The 20,641-nt window shown below is 39.0% G+C and overlaps 1 protein-coding gene across 3 annotated transcripts in view; it reads right to left on the minus strand.

Moving 5' to 3' along the window:
* The window catches only part of arhgef18b (rho/rac guanine nucleotide exchange factor (GEF) 18b), a 48,789-nt gene that overhangs the window by 19,889 nt on the left and 8,259 nt on the right, over positions 1-20,641 (minus strand). For 2 of the 3 annotated variants that reach the window (XM_008407956.2, XM_008407954.2), the window contains exons 4-13: positions 20,035-20,182; positions 16,940-17,066; positions 16,791-16,848; positions 16,293-16,337; positions 15,806-15,883; positions 14,207-14,315; positions 13,715-13,901; positions 3,681-3,748; positions 1,681-1,726; positions 249-456 (exon numbers count right to left, since the gene is read on the minus strand). In XM_008407956.2, the coding sequence (XP_008406178.1) occupies positions 249-456; positions 1,681-1,726; positions 3,681-3,748; positions 13,715-13,901; positions 14,207-14,315; positions 15,806-15,883; positions 16,293-16,337; positions 16,791-16,848; positions 16,940-17,066; positions 20,035-20,182 (1,074 nt within the window). The remainder of the gene's footprint in view (positions 1-248; positions 457-1,680; positions 1,727-3,680; positions 3,749-13,714; positions 13,902-14,206; positions 14,316-15,805; positions 15,884-16,292; positions 16,338-16,790; positions 16,849-16,939; positions 17,067-20,034; positions 20,183-20,641) is intronic. The other variant, XM_008407955.2, reaches the window with a different exon arrangement.

The raw sequence follows: 20,641 nt of genomic DNA on the forward strand, positions 1-20,641 counted from the left end.
TTTTTTAGAAAGTAGCTTGCATCTAAATCTCATGAAGGACACTGAAATCACAAGAATTTTAAAATCTTCTCCATTTACTGTACATGAAGCAGATCTTCAAAACACTTAAAATTGCAACAATTTTACAGAAAATTTAGTTGGCAATTTCTGCATCTCTACTGAAAGAATAATCTTTCACACACAAACTTTTCATTTCACGAAAAAATCTTTATAGCACCTAGAGAAACCATTGTTGCCGTGGTACCCACCCGGAGCTGCTGTGGTGACGGAGGCTGGGGCCGACGCTGCAGGCGTGGGCTGCGGCGAAGCTGCTGCTGAGGCTGGCTGAAGGCTGAGTGCTGGCTAAAAACGAGCCAACGGTCATGCCTGGGACGCCGGGAAACCCTCGGTGGCCATCCGCGGCCTGAGCCGAATCTCTGCCTGCCTGATCTTTCTCCCTGTCCCGGTCTTTCAGCGCTGGGAAAGAGAGACGAGACACAGGTGATCGGAGAAAGTGAGACTGGGTGGAGGAGGGACATGGGGACAAACGAGGAGACGACAGTGAGAAAGGAGAAGATGACCAGCGAAGTGGCAAAGACGGCGACTTGTTCGAATCCTTCCCAAGTTGGCCCCAGTATTTTTTCAGCCAAGATCGAGGCAGGGATCGGTAGAACCGGCAGGTGATCATGTCGCGGTGCATCAAAACCCGCACGCCTACACGTCCAGAAAGACCCCACGACGAGGCGGAGAAAGACGGGGAAGATGCCCTGGTGGTTTTGGAGGCACCTCTGGAGGCCCTCACTGTTTTTCCTGCTTCTTTGGCAACCGTTAGATCCATTACAAACGTCTCTTAAATTTCAGTTCCAGGTTGACGTCTTAGTAAGGGACATAAACAAAGACAATCAGGAGTTTGGATCAAAAAGCCGGTCTTATATAAACCAGCCCAGACTCCCCAGTGTCCCGGTTCCTGCAGTAACTTCTGGAAAGATGTGCGTCCTTTTCATGTTTCTAGGAAGTTCTGTTTCTGCGGTTCTCATCAATTCTCTGCCCATCGTGTTCCCGACCCCCTGCACAAGCCAGTGATTGGCCCGAGAGGGACATGTGGAGAAATCAGGTGTGGCTGACAGGACTCCAGCTGTTCAGAGGGGAATAACAACTGCTACAGGAGATTAACTAAAGCTTGTCGCTGCTGCAGCCCCTCATGTCTCCTGCGGGTTCAATCACATGCATTCACACCTGCTGACGGTGCAATAAGCAGCAGCGACTGAGATCTCTGAGAACAGATGAGCTGATGTAATGGTTAATGTTTTGCTTTTTTTAATTGCCAAGCAGTGCAGGATGGATTAACGGGTGATCATAAATTAAAAATTACAAACAGAAGCATCAGTTTTTATTGCCAATTAGCGTTCTTCTGTGTTTACGGCTAAATATGTCTAAATAAAGATGAAAAGAGAAACAGCTGCACCACACGACTCTTTTTAATAGCTAATCATCACTTTTATCTCCCAGCCGTGGGAGACCGAGCTGCCTACTCCACACTCAGTGGGTCCGCAGAAACACAAACCACAAAGCTGGATCCTTAATTGGCCGTTCTTAGAACTTAACCCTCCCATCATTCATCAAAGCTTCTGTCACAGTTAAAGAAACACTGTGATCCACGACATTATGAGCGGCTCACCAGTAATTAAATATTCTGCTTACCAAGGCTAGGAGAAGCTGACCCGCTGCCCCTCGAGTGGAAATCTCTCTGTGTGAAGAAAATTAGGACAGTCACATGATTTGATGCCAGAATCTAATCTTTGTAAGGATGCAGCAATATGAAAATTTGGACTGGTATCAATATTCRGTATTTTTTATATACATTTCCCTACACTGTCATCATAACAGATTTTTGCTGGACGATGAAGTTGTTGCAGAAATTATCGCGATAAAGGATAATATTGATGTTTGGAGAACATTTTTAAGTACCGTATTTTCCGCACTACAAGGCGCACCTAAAAACCTTCAATTTCCTCAAAAGCCAACAGTGCGCCTTATAATCCGGTGCGCCTTATATATGGACCAATATTGAGCCACAGCAGGTCTAGCAACTACGGAAAGCAGCCGTCGACTTCATTTTCGCCCGTAGAAGAAGAAGCGTGGGGTGCATGCTGGGATAGTTGTCAGAACGCTGGTTTGTTAATAAAGTTTGACTGACCTATCTACCTACCGATCTGATAATCAGGCATTCTTTATGTCAACAAAGTGGTTTTAAATATTCATCCGGGTGCTTCGACTAGGGCTACCAAGGGACCAGCCCCTATACATTTAAAGCCGGGGGGGGAAGAAAGACAGAGTCTGCGGCGGCAGCGTGTCGGTTGGTCTGTGTTGCCCAGAAAGCAGTTGGGCACAATATCGCAACACCAACACTGTGACTGAAATAATGACTGAGGCAGCTTACTATATAAAGTACTTGGGGACCAGTTCTTTATTATTATACATTCACATTTGTAGAGTACGGAACAAATCGCATCCCGTATCGGTTCAATACGGGACGGGTGGCAATCCTAACTGTAGCGTCTATTCTGTGCGCCTTATATATGAAAAAAGTTTTAAGATAGGCTATTCATTGAAGGTGCGCCTTATAGTGCAGAAAATACGGTAATATACTGATAATGTCATAATAACGCATGTTTGACTAGTAAACTTTGATTTTACACAAAACACTGCAACTGGAAGACATTTTAAATATTCAAAATCAAAAACAATAAATAAAGAAATCAGAGGGGTGTTTTTTTGCAAATTCAAATCAGTTTTTCAGCTCTGCACCAGATGATTTTTATTTCCTCTTTAAGAGTGCTAAACTTCGAAATACACATTTGTAACATTTCCATAAACTGGCACCACAGCAAAACAGAACAATGTATCCAAAGTTTCAGAGATGTACTACTGCTGCAGATTAAAAAAATACGGTAAAATCATCTGGGTGACAGGTGAGATGTGTCTCTGCAACGCTTTCTAACTAAAAAAAAGAGTTAGGGTCACCATGATATTAAGATTTTAAACTCGATACCAAAACTATGAAAAACACTCAATACTCAACAGTAAACAGTAGATAAGTGTTAATAATCCTTTTGTGGAGGCATGCACACTGGAATTGGACAATGGATTTCATTGAGATGTAAGCATGAACCCGCCCCATTCAAAGGTTTGTTTTTATAATCTATAGAGGTGTGATAAGAGTTGCCCGCTTCCTGATTTCCTTTTTTTGTTTTGTGTTTTTGTTTTTTTGCATGGTTGTCACACTTCAGTGTTTCAGAACATCAAACCAATTTAAATATTAGTCAAAGGCAACACAAGTAAACACAAATTTCAGTTTTTAAATGATGTTTATTGCTAAGAGAGAATAAATCCAAACCTGTGTCTAAACTTAGTAACTGGTTGAGCCGCAATAAGCAGCAACAACTGCAATCAAATGCGTTTGCGATAACCTGCATAGTCTAAGGTTCAAATCAAGGATATCAGCTAAGCAACAACAAATAAAAAATTATACCATTTCTATCAACATAAAATGGCAAAAAAAAAAACTTTTGTTATCATCTTTGAACCGTCTACACATTTCAAAACCCCAAAGTGTTTAGTGCACATGTGTATATTAAGATACTAATGTGGCTAAAACCTTGGCCTTGATGCTCTTATCTGCTCTGAAGTGTAATGTTTACCTTATTCTTGCTGCTGGTGCACTCGCCCAGAAGAGACTTGCAGCTCTTGTGAACGTTCACAGCACAATCTGAAAAACAGGACAAGAACTTGGAGTCAGTGTCTCATCAGTACAGCTGAACAACGTGTATACAGTACTAAAAAAGGGGAAGTGTCAAGGGTGATAGCATGAATGCAGACAGAAAACGTGACACTATAAGCCAGGTTTTCCTAAAATGAATGCTCCAAAACACAGGAGGCGGCTAAAAGAATCAATAAATCCTTCTACAGTAAGTGGAGGAGGGTTTCTGCAGCTACAAAGCAACAGTTTGCTTCTTCATCATCGGTGTCATGTGAGAAAGCAGATCAGAAACACCCCGCTTTCCTGGAAACAGGTTTCTCTTTTCGTCACCTTCTGTTCTTGTATGGAGAGAGCAAACCGGGCCCTGTCAGGTTTAGCCAAAACAAGTGACTGCATGTGATTAGCAGAGACACAAGTCTGAGATGTTGCTGAGCAAACGCAGAGGACAGTTAGTGTGTTGCTTTTTCCTAATCAGAGACAAAACAGCTTGGAAACAAAACATTTTCAGTGGCGGGGCCTGGACATTTAAGGCCAGCGAGATGAGGTAAACAAAACAAGCCCAGGCTGAGGGATGAGGCCTGCCAAACAAAATAGGCTATCAACATGCAAAGCGAGGATCCAGTCCGACCAGTTAAAACCTGGCAAATGCCGGCCAAAGACTCAAGTCCCAGAAGCAGACACAAAGCTGTTCCATTGGGAAACCAGTTTAAAAAATAAAAGGCCTGTCAGTCGATCTGAATCAGAGAACAAAACAGGTCAAATTGCTGTTATTACTCAATAAAGTTAAAACATGTTTTAGACACTGGCTTAAAAATGATTTTCAGTTTCCAAATTAACAGCTATGATATTAAATAGTGATCCATTTCTACAATCATTATAGAAGAACGCCAAGTCAAAACAGTTCAAAGGTGGAAAAAGTATTTATATTACATCAGTCCTTAACTCTGCTTCAGACATTTTCCACTTCACACACGACATAATAGAGACAAGGCAAAGCTTCAATCGTAGCTTCCTGACTAAGGAAGCATAAGTTACACCAGCAACTGCAGGACAACCAGCTGTGACCGTTTCCACAGCCGGGTTCCTGTCTCTGTGATAGAACAAAAAAAAAAAAAAAAGACAACCATAAAGACTTTTCAGTAGAAATATGAAGTGACCAACGATCATTTCTGTCCGAGTCGGTGGCAAAGAAATTTTGGACAGTGGTCATATTTTACGGTCAGTGGACCGACCAGAACTAAACGCTACTAGGAGCAAGTCGGGGCAATCCCAAGACTCTTCGATGTGGAACTTCTTACTTTGGGAAGAAGCTTCTCAAAGTGTCAATGAAGTGTGTAAACATGAAATTATAGGAAGCACAAAAGCTGTAGGAAGCTATTTAAAGGGAAACTGTGTTTAAACGTTGGTTTGTTTAAACAGGGTGCTACATAATTGCTGGTTTTAATATTTTTGTGGATATTTTGCATCTTTTGTTTTTTTCCGAAAATAAGACGCTATCAACTTTAAATGCGCCAATTGCCGATGCAGGATGCTTCAAAAAGTTTACAATCTCAACTCGGTGGAGGTGGGAGATATGGACTTAAAGTTTTACCACAACATTTTGTAGTACTATTGCAATAATGAGAAAAGTGTCAATAAGAAGTACTTATTTTTTTACTACACCCACTTGTAATATGATTCTTTAGGACACAAAAAGAAGCATATTTTCTTTTGGTGAAAATACAATTTGTGATTTATGTCACTAAAATGTATACAGTAATTGCATTTAATCATACTCTTAAATTTATTGATATACATAGAACAGTGGAGAAAAAACTAAAAATAATAATCTCGTCATTTTTGTTGTTTTTAAACATCACTAATTGGAATTTGTCACGGTGACAATAAATCAAAATCGTACCATGACAAGAAATTGATCATGATAAATGATAAACGATATGATACATGCCCACGCCAATAGGTAGGCAATCCTTACTGGGCCTGTGACAATATATTAAATTGTCCCTGTAATATTGTTTTGAGACTATTTCAATTAATGTATCAATAATTGAATAACAATGCAAGTTTATGCTCTCAGAAATCTTAACACTGGCACTGAAAGACATTTTAAATATTCAAAGATAATACAAAAAACAAGAAATAAAAACAGAAATTAAAAAAAACACATACACAACTGAAACTATAAATAAAATGGGTTATGATGTGTCTAAACAAAAGTATTAATAATCAAAATGGGAATTGGAGCCCATTTTAATTGATCGTGCAAGTAAGTGATTAATTGCGACAGGCCTAATCATTACTCTTTGTATTGGATTAGTAAAATTCTGTTTTACAGCGACAGCTTTCTCACTCACACAGTGTAATGTCGCCTCAGCTAAGACTACGTAACAATTTATAAATCATGACCAAAAGTCAAGAAAGAACATGCATTTTAATGCTGCTCTCAGGAATTAGAAGTGGCCTAAATCAATACTGGCAGGTCAGAAACTGACCCTTGAACTTTAATCATCAGTTCATCTCATTAAGGAATGCAGGTAAATTCTCAAAGCATTAATCACAGATGACAATATAAATGGATCAACTTCACAACCATTGACAAAAATCCTTTGCTATTCAATTATCATTGTGAAGTTGAACCTGCCACTAATAACTTAAACTTTACTTCATCACTTTTAGACAAAAACTGAAACGCAAAGCTTTAGAGATTAGCAGAATAAAACAACTCAAAAAGACTGCCTAAAAAACTAAACTCAGTAGAAAGATACACGTGTTATAAAGATCCTATGTGTTAATTCATCTGTAAGCCAAAGTAATGATTATTTAAATCACAACTTGCTAAAAAAAATAAAACATAACAGACCAGCTAAATGAGCAAACCAATGTACACAGCTGTCACAGCAACTATTTTGTAACTTTAAAAAGAAAAAAATCATCAAGAGTCACAAAATAAGGCAACAAAAATCAAGAATAATCTCTCCAACAGGCTGAATATATCAGACAAGAGACATGATGACATATGACACACCAAACTATTCTTAAATTAAAGATAACAAAATTTTACTGAGCAGCAATGGTATGAAAGGAGAAGACGGTGTAGCAGGTAGAAGGACAAAAAGCCACAGAATTGCTTCAACAAACGTCACTTCTCGTCGTTGAGGCCGTGGTGGTTCTCCTCAAACTGAGTTCAGATGCATTACGACGGAGCTAAAATGATAAAGCAAACAGCAGCAGGAACACTGTACTTCCTGTCCAGTGAAACCACAGAACATGTCGCCATCATCATGATGTTTGGAAAAACCCAAACAAATGCCTCACCACAGACTGCGTGGAAGCCATCTTGGCTCGGTGTGAAGACCAGATGATTTATCCTCAGCTGGACAAAGTCGGTGACAATCAACCAGCTGCTGTGCTGCTAATGAGCAACATGATGAGGTCCAGTCACTTGTTCATGTGAGCAGCTGATCCACATGACAACCATCGAAACCACCCCCACTCAACATCTAATGAACACCCAATCAAACGAGAAGTAGAGCTGTGGCCGACGGTGAGCACTTAGGCGAGTCACTCAGTGGACCGGAGGTGCAAATGGGGCCCAGATCAACGACAGAAAAGTTACTGTTCTGGGTTTTCTTTGAGGTGAAGCTGGGATGCACTAAAATGCACTAAAAATGCATTGTGTTAGATCTGCACCGATCAGGCTTTACTAGGCCAACACCAATTTTTCTATTTTCTTTAAGGTCTAACCAGCAAATTTTCATCCAGTTCTGATTTTGTTTTTGGTCTTTGTTTTGTTTTGTTTGTTTGAAGATCAGTAGCATTTCATTTAAAAGAAAATGTGCTTAATTTTTTTTGACACAGGCAGTAGTTTTAATGAAAAACTTTCCTAATTTATTCATCAAAACATGTCTCTTACACTTATCTGCTTTCTAATGAACTCAAATCAATATATGTTGTTAAATGAGGCATTTAAAGGCTGAAAATGATCAGTTTTGATGCATTTAATAGATATAAAAAACAGTATTTATCGGCATTTGACCTGCAAATTGACTCCCATCTGTGTGACCAAAGCATCTCAAAATACTTTGTTCAAAAATCACAAGAAAAAAATCCAAGTACACCAGACTATGCAGTGTGCAACAGCAATGTATGATTCAAGTGGCAAACTTCCAACAATCCTACAAAAAACATTCCACTGTGCACTAYGTTGAAATGACAATAAATCTCACTTGACTTGTCTTCTTCTTTGTATTTTATTAAAGTATATCCATACCTATTGCTCAAGTACTTTCTAACGGACATTGCTTCAACTGCACACTCAAGCTTCAGTTTGGTTCAAATATTTCTAACACAATCCATTCACCATGTGAATGTAACAGAGTAGCCAAACAAAAAGTGATGCCACTGGCTGCCTGTGATTTTCGGCATGTGTGCCTTTGAGAGCGAAAGAAGGTATTTTCCTTCCTGAAAAGCCAACCAATGATGTAACCTGGGGAAACAGGAACAGCTTAAAATAAATTAACTATTAGAGCAAAACTAAACTTCACTAGTGGTAATATATCTCACTAAATAAAGATGGCTGGCCGACCTGCGAACTACATACTTTAACCACAAGTTACCTCTAAGCCCGAAAGGGAAGTGGTGCATTCAAGCTAAACGTGGGCTGGCTAAAGGACGGAGTTGAAAATATGACTGCATACTTTACTGAAAACACGGTAGACATTTTAGAAGAGCATACTGTAAGAAGAAGTTGCCTTAGATATTAGTTTCAGTCCTACGTCCAAGCAAAAAGTCCCATTTAGCACCTACTCCCGCCTCTGAAAATAATGGCTTTGCTAAACTAATACACTGCTCAAAAAAATAAAGGGAACACTTAAACAACACAATATAACTGCAAGTAAATCAAACTTCTGTGAAATCAAACTGTCCACTTAGGAAGCAACACTGATTGACCCGACGAGGGTCCCCGTTGTCAATCAGTGTTGCTTCCTAAGTGGACAGTTTGATTTTACAGAAGTTTGATTTACTTGGAGTTATTTTGTGTTGTTTAAGTGTTCCCTTTATTTTTTTGAGCAGTGTAGAATTAAACAGCTCAATACAGACCAAACAGTTAATCAGTTGATGTGAGAAAAACCTTGTAGTAGTCAAAATATTAAACTTTCCACATCTAGGAAACTTGGCAAGCTAATAAAAAGTAACACGCGGAGAAAGCGTGTGCTAATAGGATGAGGTGGGTGAGACTAGGAGTCAGTGGATTGGGCTGTTTGGCCCCGGCAGACCTGCCAAGCACAATTAACACCATGTGACCCAGTCATAAACAGGGAGAGGGAGAGAGGCAAGTCTATCGATGTCTACGGCTAGAGAGCAAAACGGCTGAGATGTAATGGGATAGACCAAACAGTCTCCCCTCCGCCAGCGACATTCCTGTTGCCTCAGGCTAATTAAGCCTCAGAGGACATCGCCTGTCTGGAGAAATCACAAAAACCTAAACGCGCAAAGATACATTTAAATGAAATTTCATAATCATGACAGAGTTTGTTACAAAACTGTTGACAAGCCTTAATTTGAACAAACACAATGGTTCTCAAACTGTGGTGCAAGTGTCACAGTCGGCATGTCTTTTTAATCAGAAGAATCACTGGCAAATATTATTTGCAAGTTAAATTCAGTCTCATGTAGACCTAACAACCCTGAACAGCCAGACAAATGAAATGCTTAAAGATGTTTTCAACCAAAGCTTTTAAAGAGATGGAAATTTGTAAACTCCCAGTATGAACTGCAGTGGATGACAGGTAACAAGTGACAAACAAAACTTTGACAATCAACTAAATAGCATAAGTTAGTGTCTTGATGTTGACTTTTGTTGGTTCACGTTTAATTGGCTTAGATTCTATCAGGAATAGAAAATAATCTGCTGGAGATTCTCAGAATGTTAATTAACATGCTGTTGCTCTCTCAAATTAGATAATTTGTTATGACATCCCAAGTCTCTTGGAAATGTTACCATTAGTGAGCGTTTTTTTTTTCTTTCTTCCCAGATATTGCAATTATTATTTTGCTACAAATTTTGCCACTTAAAAACACAAAGCAAATCCTAATCTTTGGTTAGACAAAATTTTGACATATCTGAAGAGTACGCCTTTTTTAAGTAACCTGTTACTCAGTGTTTTTTATAGCTAAATGTTAAAAATAAAGTTATTTTACATATGAGCAATAGAACATAACTGTCCACTTAAAAAAAAAAAAGAGGTAAAGTTGCACAAAAGGTTTTAACCTTATACACATTTTCAAATTGATCTAAATTGAAAAAGTAACAGCATGATAAAACTGAACCATCCCTAATTTGATTTCAGAAATTATTAATAAGCGTTACTTTTAAAAAAATTAATCAGGCTGAATATTTAGTTTTATACCACACCGTTTTCAATTTTTAAACAGTAAATACAAAGATATATACACTAATTTTTACAGTAAGAAGCTTAATGTTGTGGCTCTATGAAGGCCTATTAGAAAGGCAAAGTGAATAGCATTTTTTACATTTACTAAAGAAACAAATAACATCTTTCAAAAGAACAAATATTGAAATATGTCAACCAATATCTTTAAAAATGTTGGGTAAATATAAATCACGTTTAAATCTAAATAAGGTCACAAAGTTATCAGAATCTTATTAAGAAACCACAACTTTCCTAATTTATAGTCTACACACGTAATCATATTTTTTCATAATGATTTTTCAAGTGTATTAAAGTCTTTACCAACACGAAAGCAGGCTGTAGCCCAGAAAGCACAATATCCTAATTCCTCCCGTGTATCATCCATTTCTGACAGATTCATCTCGTAGTGAACATTGTGGAGATTTAAAGTTGGAAACAAATGTTTTTAAGGGTTTTCCATGTTTTTCCTCACACGTACACTAGGAAAATACTTTTCAAAAATGGATAATAGTCACATTTTCTGTCCAAAAAGAGTCTCCGTCTGAACTAGTTGTACATTTCACCAGCTGACTGCTGGAAAATTAACAGAAGTCATCAGAAAGCTAACATTAGCCAAGTTAGCAGTCACCTGTTGAGCCTCTCCTAAAGTCAATAAGCAGCATCAATTGTAGTCTCCCGAGACGGTTTTTATAACTCAAAGTTATAAAGAAGTTGTGGAACATACACTTGCTTTCATACGCAAGGTTTTCCCAGCGTTATTTGTTCAGCATAAGCCAATTAAAACCAACAAATCACCCAACTAACCTTGTTTTTCAAATAAAGGCGCAGCTAAGACGCTAGCGTTACTTTGCTAATCGCTAACCAGGAAAGACTTAACTAAGGATCTAATTTAGTGGCGTTCTTCACACATCAAGTTGCAGAAAAAGATTAAAGATGTACAATTCTTGCCCAGACACTTGTACAACCCAAACATTACACAGTGCGACAAACAGATGCAACATATAGTGTTAAGTTGGCTGTGATTAGCTGTTAGCCTGTTAGCACCAAAGCGGTAGGATGTGTTAGAAGGTCCGCTAAGAGGAAACAACGGGACTTCATCCACCTGATCCCGCTGCGGCAGCTGCTCCGCTCCAGATACACTCGCGTTGGTCCAAATCAGCAGCATCCGACAAAAAAGTTTAAACTCAGCGAATCACATCCTCCAAACGGAGCCGACAGCAGCAAGTGTCCCAAGTTATTGTTGGTTTTGTCCAGTTTTAGTGCATCCACTGGGAACAATCTCTGGCACACAAACCACACATTCCACAGGCTGAATCCCCACAGGGCTCGCTTCAAATTAAAGGGACACTCACTTGTTTTCTCACGCCTGCGTGTGTGTTCCAGCATTAATTTTTTAACACCATCACACTCAGCAGTAATGTCTGATTAATGGACAAATGCATCAACGGGATATGCTTTCTTTTTTAATGCCAAAATAACTAATAGCTTCCATCGCCTGTGTGATTTTCCTGCGCCTTGTGAAATATGCCAGAACACATTTGTTTAATAAACACTCGGCTGAAAACAATAATTCATTACACCACGCTGTGGGACTTATGCATATCTTGGAAATATTGCAACCAGCAGAAGTTACAAGGTAAACATTTAATTCCAGGCATAACAGAAACAAGAGTGCAGAACAGCTACCTCTCCACAAGCACCTGCTTAATAAAGTTAAGGGGAAAAAATCCAGTTTCTCGGTTCATATTAAGTGATGTGAAATTAAGCCAGTAAACCTCGTGTTTTATGAGAAGCCAGTTGCACTTCCAGTAAATTCTTTAGACAAGAGGCAGAAGTGATCACAGTGTCTTTTGGGATTTAAGAAATATTACTTTTTAAGAGAATATATAAAATATTTAGATTCAGATAATTGTTTATTGGCATCCTTTTTAAAGTTGTGTGAAAAATCTTAAAATAATAACAGTGGAGTATTATCATGTTAAACTTAAAAAGAAAAATAAAAAAAATTTGAAAAACCTTTAACATGTAGTCTTTGATCATTAAGGAACTATTATTTCAAGTCACAGATTTGTAAATATCTCATAAATCTTATATGAAAATAACAGCAACTCAAGTATTTTTTTTTTAAATCTACTTTTTAAGTTTATCTTAAATTTCCAATGATTTTTAAGTAATAATCTAGGGCTTTCTGTTTCCCTGTAGTATAAATTTCTTCTTTAAGAAGCAGGACTCTGTTGATTGAAATGTGGTACATCTTTGCGACACTGCCTTGAAGCTGTTATTATATGTTCCAACGTCTAAAGGTGAGACAGACCGAACCCAGAAATCACCTGTGAAGTCTAAAAGCCAGGAAAAAAGGGTGAGCAACGCTCAGAAACTTTAGGTAAGAAATAATTTACAAGTTAAAAAAGAAAAGATTGTACTCAAGAGATTTGTTTAGCAGAAAGTTAGAAGAAAGGGTTAGTGTGATAAATTACGCATCCACTCCACCATAACGCAAAATTAAAAGGCATTACTATGAGCAGGTCACCAATTTGCCACTAATTTAACTTTGCCCACTCAGGACAAAAACCAATTTATCTGGTTTTATCTAAATTGATTAACCAATTTAGCATGCCATTAATGTACCTTCCTGGTTCTGTGGGATATGGACTGGGTAGTACTGGGTTTATTTCCATAGAATTCATTATGTCCCAAATGGTGTCTCTCAGGACTGTATTAGGCCCAGTACTTTTTGCACTTTACATTAATAATTTGGGTCAGAATATTGTGAACATATTTCTTCACCTCTATGTTGATGATGTAAATGTTTCTCATGCAGTCCTGGTTGCCTGAATGTTAAAAATATTTTAAAGAACCACAGAAAATATGACTGAATGTTAGTTTTCGTTTTCAGTTGTTTTATCCCGGGCTATTATACTTTCATTTCTTATTTTTTTAGATAATTAATATTGTATGCAAGTAGTAAATGAACTGAAATAACTTTTATTTACCCCCATTTGAGTCATATTAACCACTCAACGGGCTGTTAGATTTGAGATTTACCTATTATAAAAAAGATAAAATACCAATATTTAACTATGAAAAGGGTGTAGTTTAGGTGAAGCCCTCATATACTATCTCTTCAGTTTTAGGCTGATTGTTTGCAGTCAGCCCCTCTGCGGTCCAGCTGAAGAGAGTGACTCTACAGTCTCAAAAGGGTTTTAGGGTGCAAATGTCATAATGACATCTGCATGTGTGCATTTCTTTAATAAAAAAATAAAAAAACACCAGGCTGAGCACTTTAACACCCATTGCTCATTAAGTTATGGCTGAGTGGTTTAGTGTAAAACATTTCAGGCAGTTTGTGGTGGGTGTGCCCACGTGCTCGGCAGTTTTTTTTCCGTGTGCCCCCAACACACCACTACATAGGTAAATGAGCATGCATGCAGCAGAGCTATAATTGGATGCGAGGTTGTGTGTGAGCGTAGCACCTGCGCACTTGTGTGAGGCGGTGAGCAAGCGTGGGCGCATGTACATCTGTGACTGCGGTGTTACTCACTCATGCACTGCATTCCATGCTTTTTCAGCAGACTCTTGCTGCACAGCGAGCAGGTGGCGGAGCTGGAGAAGGAGCCTGGCACTAAATGATGCCCGTTGCTGCTGCTGCGGGTCCTGCACACTTTCTCTTTCTCTTTGTCTCTCTCCTTCGCCCTCTCCCTCTGCAGCTCTTTTTCTCGGTTCTTACCCTGGAGAGAAAAAAAAAAGAAAAAAAAGAGAAGCAAACACACAGGGCGGGTTTTTAAATGCAAATGCTGTGTTCTCCTTCATCGCTGCGCGTTTTGCGCGGCCGCGTGTCAGGATATATAATAGGGTTTGTGTAAGAAGATTAAAGTATTGTGAGTGCCACATGCATACAAGTAAAGTGTTTACATGTCAGGATTTGGTTTCATAAACTGAGCTGCTGGACAACAAATAAAACTGACTTTCTGGAATATGTTGATGCATTAAGACCAATGCAGGTCATGCACCACTCATCTGTGGCGTTGTTTACCTTATCTTTATTGAAGGAGCCCGTCACCCTGCTCCTCAGGGAGCTGAGGGTCCTTTTCACCTTTGTTCCTTTCTCAACCTTCTCTGCTCTGTCTTCCTCTCCCTCGTTCCTGGAGAAAGAAGAAAGCATCCCGTGTACAAATCAAAATAAGCCAAAAATCTCTTAACCTGCATGAGATTTTTGTTTTCAAGGTGTTTCATTTGATTAACTAAACATTAAATTAATATGTTTCATACCTTTAAGTCTATTTTTTCTACGTAAATTATTTATGAGGGTGGAATTTATAAATACCCTTTTCCTAAGATCATCTGAATTAATCTGAATTCACATGCTGCAGAGAGTTGTAATTATTCTGAGACAAATCTCAAATGTTTTCCATCTTTTATTGTTACAGATCGCAAAATAATTAAAACCGCAGGCTTTTGGCATATTATACAGTAATGGCTGAAACCTTTTGTGGTTAACTGAATTCACATGCTGTAGATTATTTTTTTCTGTGCTTTCTGCAAAATGCCTTTGGCACGCAAGTGAAGTCAAGTCAAAGTTTATTTACGTAGCACATTTAGAACAACCCCAGCTGACCAAAGTGCTTCACAACAAAAGTACTTCGTTGTGCTTTTGAAAATTTGTCTTGGTTTCGATCGAACTTTTGTGGCTTTTTGTCAGTCTTACTGACCCTGTTTTTCATTTTAAGAGTTCTTGCAAGCTAAAGTTAAAATTGCTGTTGATTATTTATATTACATTTTTCTGTGCATATTCTGTTCTCATAATCTAGATAAGAAGTATGATGGGACTGGTTGCCTTGCTATGTCAGTGGCAGAATTGCCCTACTAGACCATGTAGGGCAGGGGTGCCCAAAGTCGGTCCTCGAGAGCCGGCATCCTGCATGTTTTAGTTCTCTCCCTGGTGGTAGTAACAACCTTTTCAGCATGTCAATGTTCTCCTTAGGCCTTCAAATAACGAGCCATTATTTGATCCAGGTACGTTAAACCAAGGAGAGAACTAAAACATGCAGGTTGCCGGTCCTCGAGGACCCACTTTGGACACCCCTGATGTAGGGTGTTCAAAGAGTTGCACAGTTTACTTTCTTAAATTAATGTTGCAGCAGGCCATATCTGGCTCAGGCAGAAAATTTGAACGTTTACAACAATTATAAAAAAAGACTAATATGTCAAGGACAGAGAAAACAAGAAGACAGGAAGTGGTGTAACTAGGGAAATGACAACAACGGCAAACAAAACGAAACAAAAATTATAAATGGAGTGGCCCAGCCAATAAAGATAGAACAAATTTCTTAGTTCAATGAAAATAATTTCAAACCTAAATCTGCCATGGGTGAGAATAATTTGGGCCTTAATTATATGTTGCATTTTTTAATGTATTTCTATCTGTTTGCTTGAAAGTGTTCAAAAAAGGGGAGAAGTTTAAATGATCAATATAATGTTGGACAAAAAGTTTTAAGTATCTATTTATTACAAACTTTGCATCCACGAAATTTGCAACATGCGATATTTGAAAATATATTCAGTAACAGGCATCGCTTGGAAAGAAAGATACACTGTCATTGCTGAATGTGCAATGGTAAACTGTTGCACTTACGCATTGGAGAGGAACTCGTACCAAGTGACACTTCCTGAATCCTTGGTGTCTGGACTGCTGTTGTTTCTGTGCTTCGCTCTGTGAAGGACAGTTAGAAAACTTCATGCAGCGAGAGAATCCATTTAAGCAGAACGCAGGTCCAAATATAAACCTCAAATGACCGTAAAGGATGAGCATGTCAAAGCCAGAGTTTATAAGAACAAGAAAAACAAGCACAGACCGACAGCACGAGCTTGATTTATATTGCCGTGAACTTTTAGGAGCCAATCATCTCACTTTCTGTGCTCTGCAGATCCTTCCCAGCCACGGTGACGTACCGTTTGTGACAGTGACCAGGACAGACACATGCAACCCCATGTGCAAAAATCATGCATACACAAATAGTGTAATTTGTAAACACTCCCTGGTGAAGACCCAAACTCTGCTGCCACAGTCTTCATTAGAACAGCAGCTAAAGCGTGCAGGCCTCCCTCTCCTGTTTACTTACCCATAGTACAGCTTTAGCTCCTGCAGAACTTTCTGTACCATCAGCCTAAGACAAATAAAACACTGACACTGAGTGGAGGGGGGAGAGGGAAGAACCAGTCTGCTGGGAACTGACTGTGAAACCGTAAAGTGAAGGACAATCCTCCTTCATCTGCCGCATCCATAAAATCACTGGAGTACAACCATTTATTACATACAGACACAGTCAGTCAGCAAAGGGGCCATCTTGGCAGCTGAAGGAAAGCGAGCTGTGGGAGGGGGAAACTGCAGACGTTTGATATGGAGCAGAAATGTCAGGGGAGAATGGGGAAAGCCCCTTTGTTATGTGGGAGTTAGGTAACCGTAACAGGCTATTTACAACTACAGAGCAGAATCTGCATGAACCGCTCAAGAGTTGCAGCGTCTTCCACTCCTTCAAGCTTCATTAAACTCATACTGTTACAGCACTTCGACAGAATTATATTCTTGGAAAGGTATTCAGTTGCGTTGTTGCACTTACATATGGCTTTGTCCCTCTGATGAGTGCAGGTTTTCTTCTGGGTCAAACTCCTCTGCCACTGCAGAGAAAAGGTCAAATACATCTACCGTGAAAAGAGGTGAAGCATGGATCAACTACACATGAAGAAAGCATGTGTTTTTGCCCCCCACCTCCTGCTGCCCTGGCGGCCTGTTTGGAGGTCTGCACGACGCGGGAAATGTGCGCCGCTCGGGAATATTCATCGGTGGCAAGGATGTCCGATCGAGAGTACAGCTGCCTGCCTGGTCCACCGGTGACCTGAAAGAGGAATAAGTGGGCATGGGCGTTGAATGCACATCTGATCTGTTTTACATCCACTTCCCAGTTTACAGCAGGTACTGTATTGAGATTAATTGTGCTTACAGTGGCCTTTATTAGCTGCTGATCTGCAGAGTATTTAGTCGTTTTTGGGCTCTGTAGTGAGGAAGCTCTCTGTAGTTTGGCACAATGCTCCAAATGAATCATTTCCCTCTAACTGTGGACTTATTTGGTATTAAATCCAGTGTTCCATTCATCCCTTTTTCCTCTTTTCTCTTAAAAAGTGCATATAATACGTTTTATCACAAGGAAGGGTTTTATGGAAAAGCTTTAAATTGAGGAACAAGCCACTAAAACAAGAATTCATTTATAACAATGCCTGGCAATTAACAAAGGCCAAGTGAGCTTTGAAAGGTAATTTAAGACAGGATGCCAGATTACGAGCCAGAAAGCTGGAGGCTCCGAAAGCACAGGGTCTATTACCTTTTATTAAGTTGCAATTGCAATGTGTAAGATGTGCAAGATGCTAGATGATCTCTTTCAGTGAACTGCTGAATAAAATCCTGTAATGGCACATGGATCTTTGAATGATTGACCCTTTAAGATTTAATGAAACTGATAAAATATATTAAAAAATACCCAAAAACTCACAAAAAACACCATAAAGAGCATAAAGTCCATGCTTTTATTTATTTTTGCAAAGTAATGTGTCTCTTTCAGTCGTACTACTCTACAAATGATCACATAAGGAAAAGCGCTCCACTCTGCATTTAAGCCGCCCAGGAGACTTTTCCAGACATAAAAATGAACAAAAAAAAACTATTTTCAGAGATGATGATGATAGTAGTTTCAGTTTTGTTTCTTTATATCGTAAAGAAGTGCTGAGATTTTATTTTGAAATAAAAATCTAATCATCTAATCATTATTTTTCAAACTAAAAGAAATTTGAAGATTGTATTTCTCAAAGTGCCGTTACAGTGCCATCACAAAGTATTCACACTCTGTTTCTTTTTCCACATTCTGTCATTTTATAGATTTCTCTAAAACAGATGGTCATATTTTGTAATTAGGAAACAGCAGCTTGTTTAGAAAAATACTTAATTTTGTTTCAGTCATTGTAAAATTGCTGAAACGCCTTTGACAATATTCACAGCCTCTTCTCTCTCACATGCTTGGCACCACTGCTTTTGAGTACTTCTGTCACAATTTCTTAACTTTCTGCCATGACCTGCAGATGATGGGTTATTGGATTGTGCATGTTATATATAATCTCTCAGCTCTCTGCAAACATCTCTGTCTCTCAAGGCCAATCTTTTCATAATCTGGATCTCCTGTCTGAACTGGATTCTGAGACTCTGTGTCTCCCACACTCCTGGTAAACTCCATCATTTCTGTTTACTTCCTGGTTCCCATCCAATCATGTCACTCATCTGTTTCTGTCTTCCAGACCATCCAAAAGTTTGGAGAGTCAATAGCAGCAGACCTCCACTGTGGGCATTAGACTCAATTAAAACCCAAAACACATCCAACTTTTCACACTCCAACCAGATTTTTACAGGACACACAGGATCCAACATGATCCGCCAATGTAAACGCGAGACAAACCGACAGTAAACAGAAAGCTGCTCGAACCAGATTGTTTTTTCATTCTTTTCATTTGTTTATGTACTTCTTAGATCCTACCAAGAATGTTGTTGTTTTTTTGCGAGTGAAAGATTTTGTTTTGTATATTCCCGAAAGTGGATGTGTTTTACTTTGCTACTGTGACTCATCTCATGTCTCACTCATGACATTTCCATCAAATCACTACATTGCGCCATACAAAACAGACCATCAGTCCATTTTGGGTCAATTTTGGTGCCTATATCGACACTAGACGTGTTGCAATTACAAATGTGCGCAAATCTTTGTCTATATTCTGCTAATGTGGAAAAAAAACAACACAATTTCACACTTGCGGTGTTTCCATTAAATAGGAAATTAAATTAAAATCAGACAGGAATTAGTTTTTTCACGTAATAAATCATTAGAAATTATGGCAATAACGGATGTAAACAGTTATATAATATAGTCATAATTAGCACCAGCACTCATCATCGATCAGCCATCAAAGTAGATGTTGGTGTCAGGCATTGGAGTGGGAAGCGGCTACATGCGCTGTGTTTTGGGAAAACTGTAGTTGGTGATTTTATCGAGGAACTATGAATTCAACATGTTTGAATAACAGACAGACAACTTGCTATGAACTGTTCAATCTTGTGAGAGCTCTGGTGGAGCCAGCTGCACATTGTCCGAAAAAAATAAAAGCGAACCGTCATCGTCCTTCTTCTTCCTGTCACCTTCTTCGTCCTTTTTGCCAGTAGTAACATCCGGTTGTTGATAATATGATGTGTTTTTACATCATGTGATGGAAAAAGACATAAAAGTATTTCGATACGGTTGAAAAACCACCTTATCATAGCACAAAAACTTTTTATCGAGACATGTGTCTAGATTAAGCAAACTTATTTTTGTAATTTCAGTTTGTGCAATTTTATGATTATTAGAAACTCAGCTGGTGTGTCGGCAGATTCAGTGTCTAGCAGCTGCATCACAGTTCTGCACAGCGCCCTTCCCTCCACCTGTGTAACAGAGACTGCAAGCCAGGCCTTCTCGCCCAACATCCGTGTCTGACCTCGCAAAAGTAACACGTTCCTAAACCTCGTGTAAACCCTCCCATGAAGATTTGAAGCTGCTGCAACGGCAAATGATGGGATGATGCTATTTTAAAAGTCTGTAGGTGAAACTGGAATGTTACTAAAACTCATGTCTAAAACATGAAAGAGGCTAAACTTGAAGTGAATCAAGCAATTTGTAGTGATCCTTTAGGATGTGGACATTTTACTGAAATTCTCACTCGACACTGTCACGAAGAGGCCTGAGAAGTGTTAATAAAAGTCTTTTGGTTGGTAGCAGAGTGGCTGTTTACCCTCAAACTGAAACCATCTGGCTCATCTCCGGCTCCTGCTGAGAAGCTGTCAGACTGCTGCTGGGAGGACTGGAAAAGACTGCTCTGTTGCTCGTCATCATCATCTCCATCTTCATCGCTGTCTATGGCTGCGGTGTCCAGACTCAGTCTGAGAGCACAGCGAAGCAAACACAAAATGTCAAATAGAGCGGTTAGAAATTTTAATGAGGCTCTCTGCATATTTTTAAATAAAATATACTATTTCACTTTTCCTGAAATGACGCCATAAAAAAATGCTGCCATGGACTAAAACGGAGGCCTGCATGTGGCTCTTTAGGACGTCAGCAGTGGCTGGTAAACCAACAGCGATTACAAATAGTTCCTTCTGCAGTATTGCTCAATATTTCTATTTTTAAACCGTTTCTACACAGTTTTCACAACAGGATGACGCAAATTCATTATTTGTTTTCCCCTCACAGCCAATAACATAAATAAAATAGTTTTTACCATTTAAGCACATTTTTACAGTCAGTATTTCTGAAGTTAATCATCCGTCCATTTGTAGCTTTTGCAGTGCTGGATAAATAATACACAGACATGAGAGTGAAAATAGTTCTGTGGGTTTTAA

Source organism: Poecilia reticulata, linkage group LG4, assembly GCF_000633615.1.
Source record: "Poecilia reticulata strain Guanapo linkage group LG4, Guppy_female_1.0+MT, whole genome shotgun sequence".
Classification (NCBI taxonomy): Eukaryota; Metazoa; Chordata; class Actinopteri; order Cyprinodontiformes; family Poeciliidae; genus Poecilia; species Poecilia reticulata.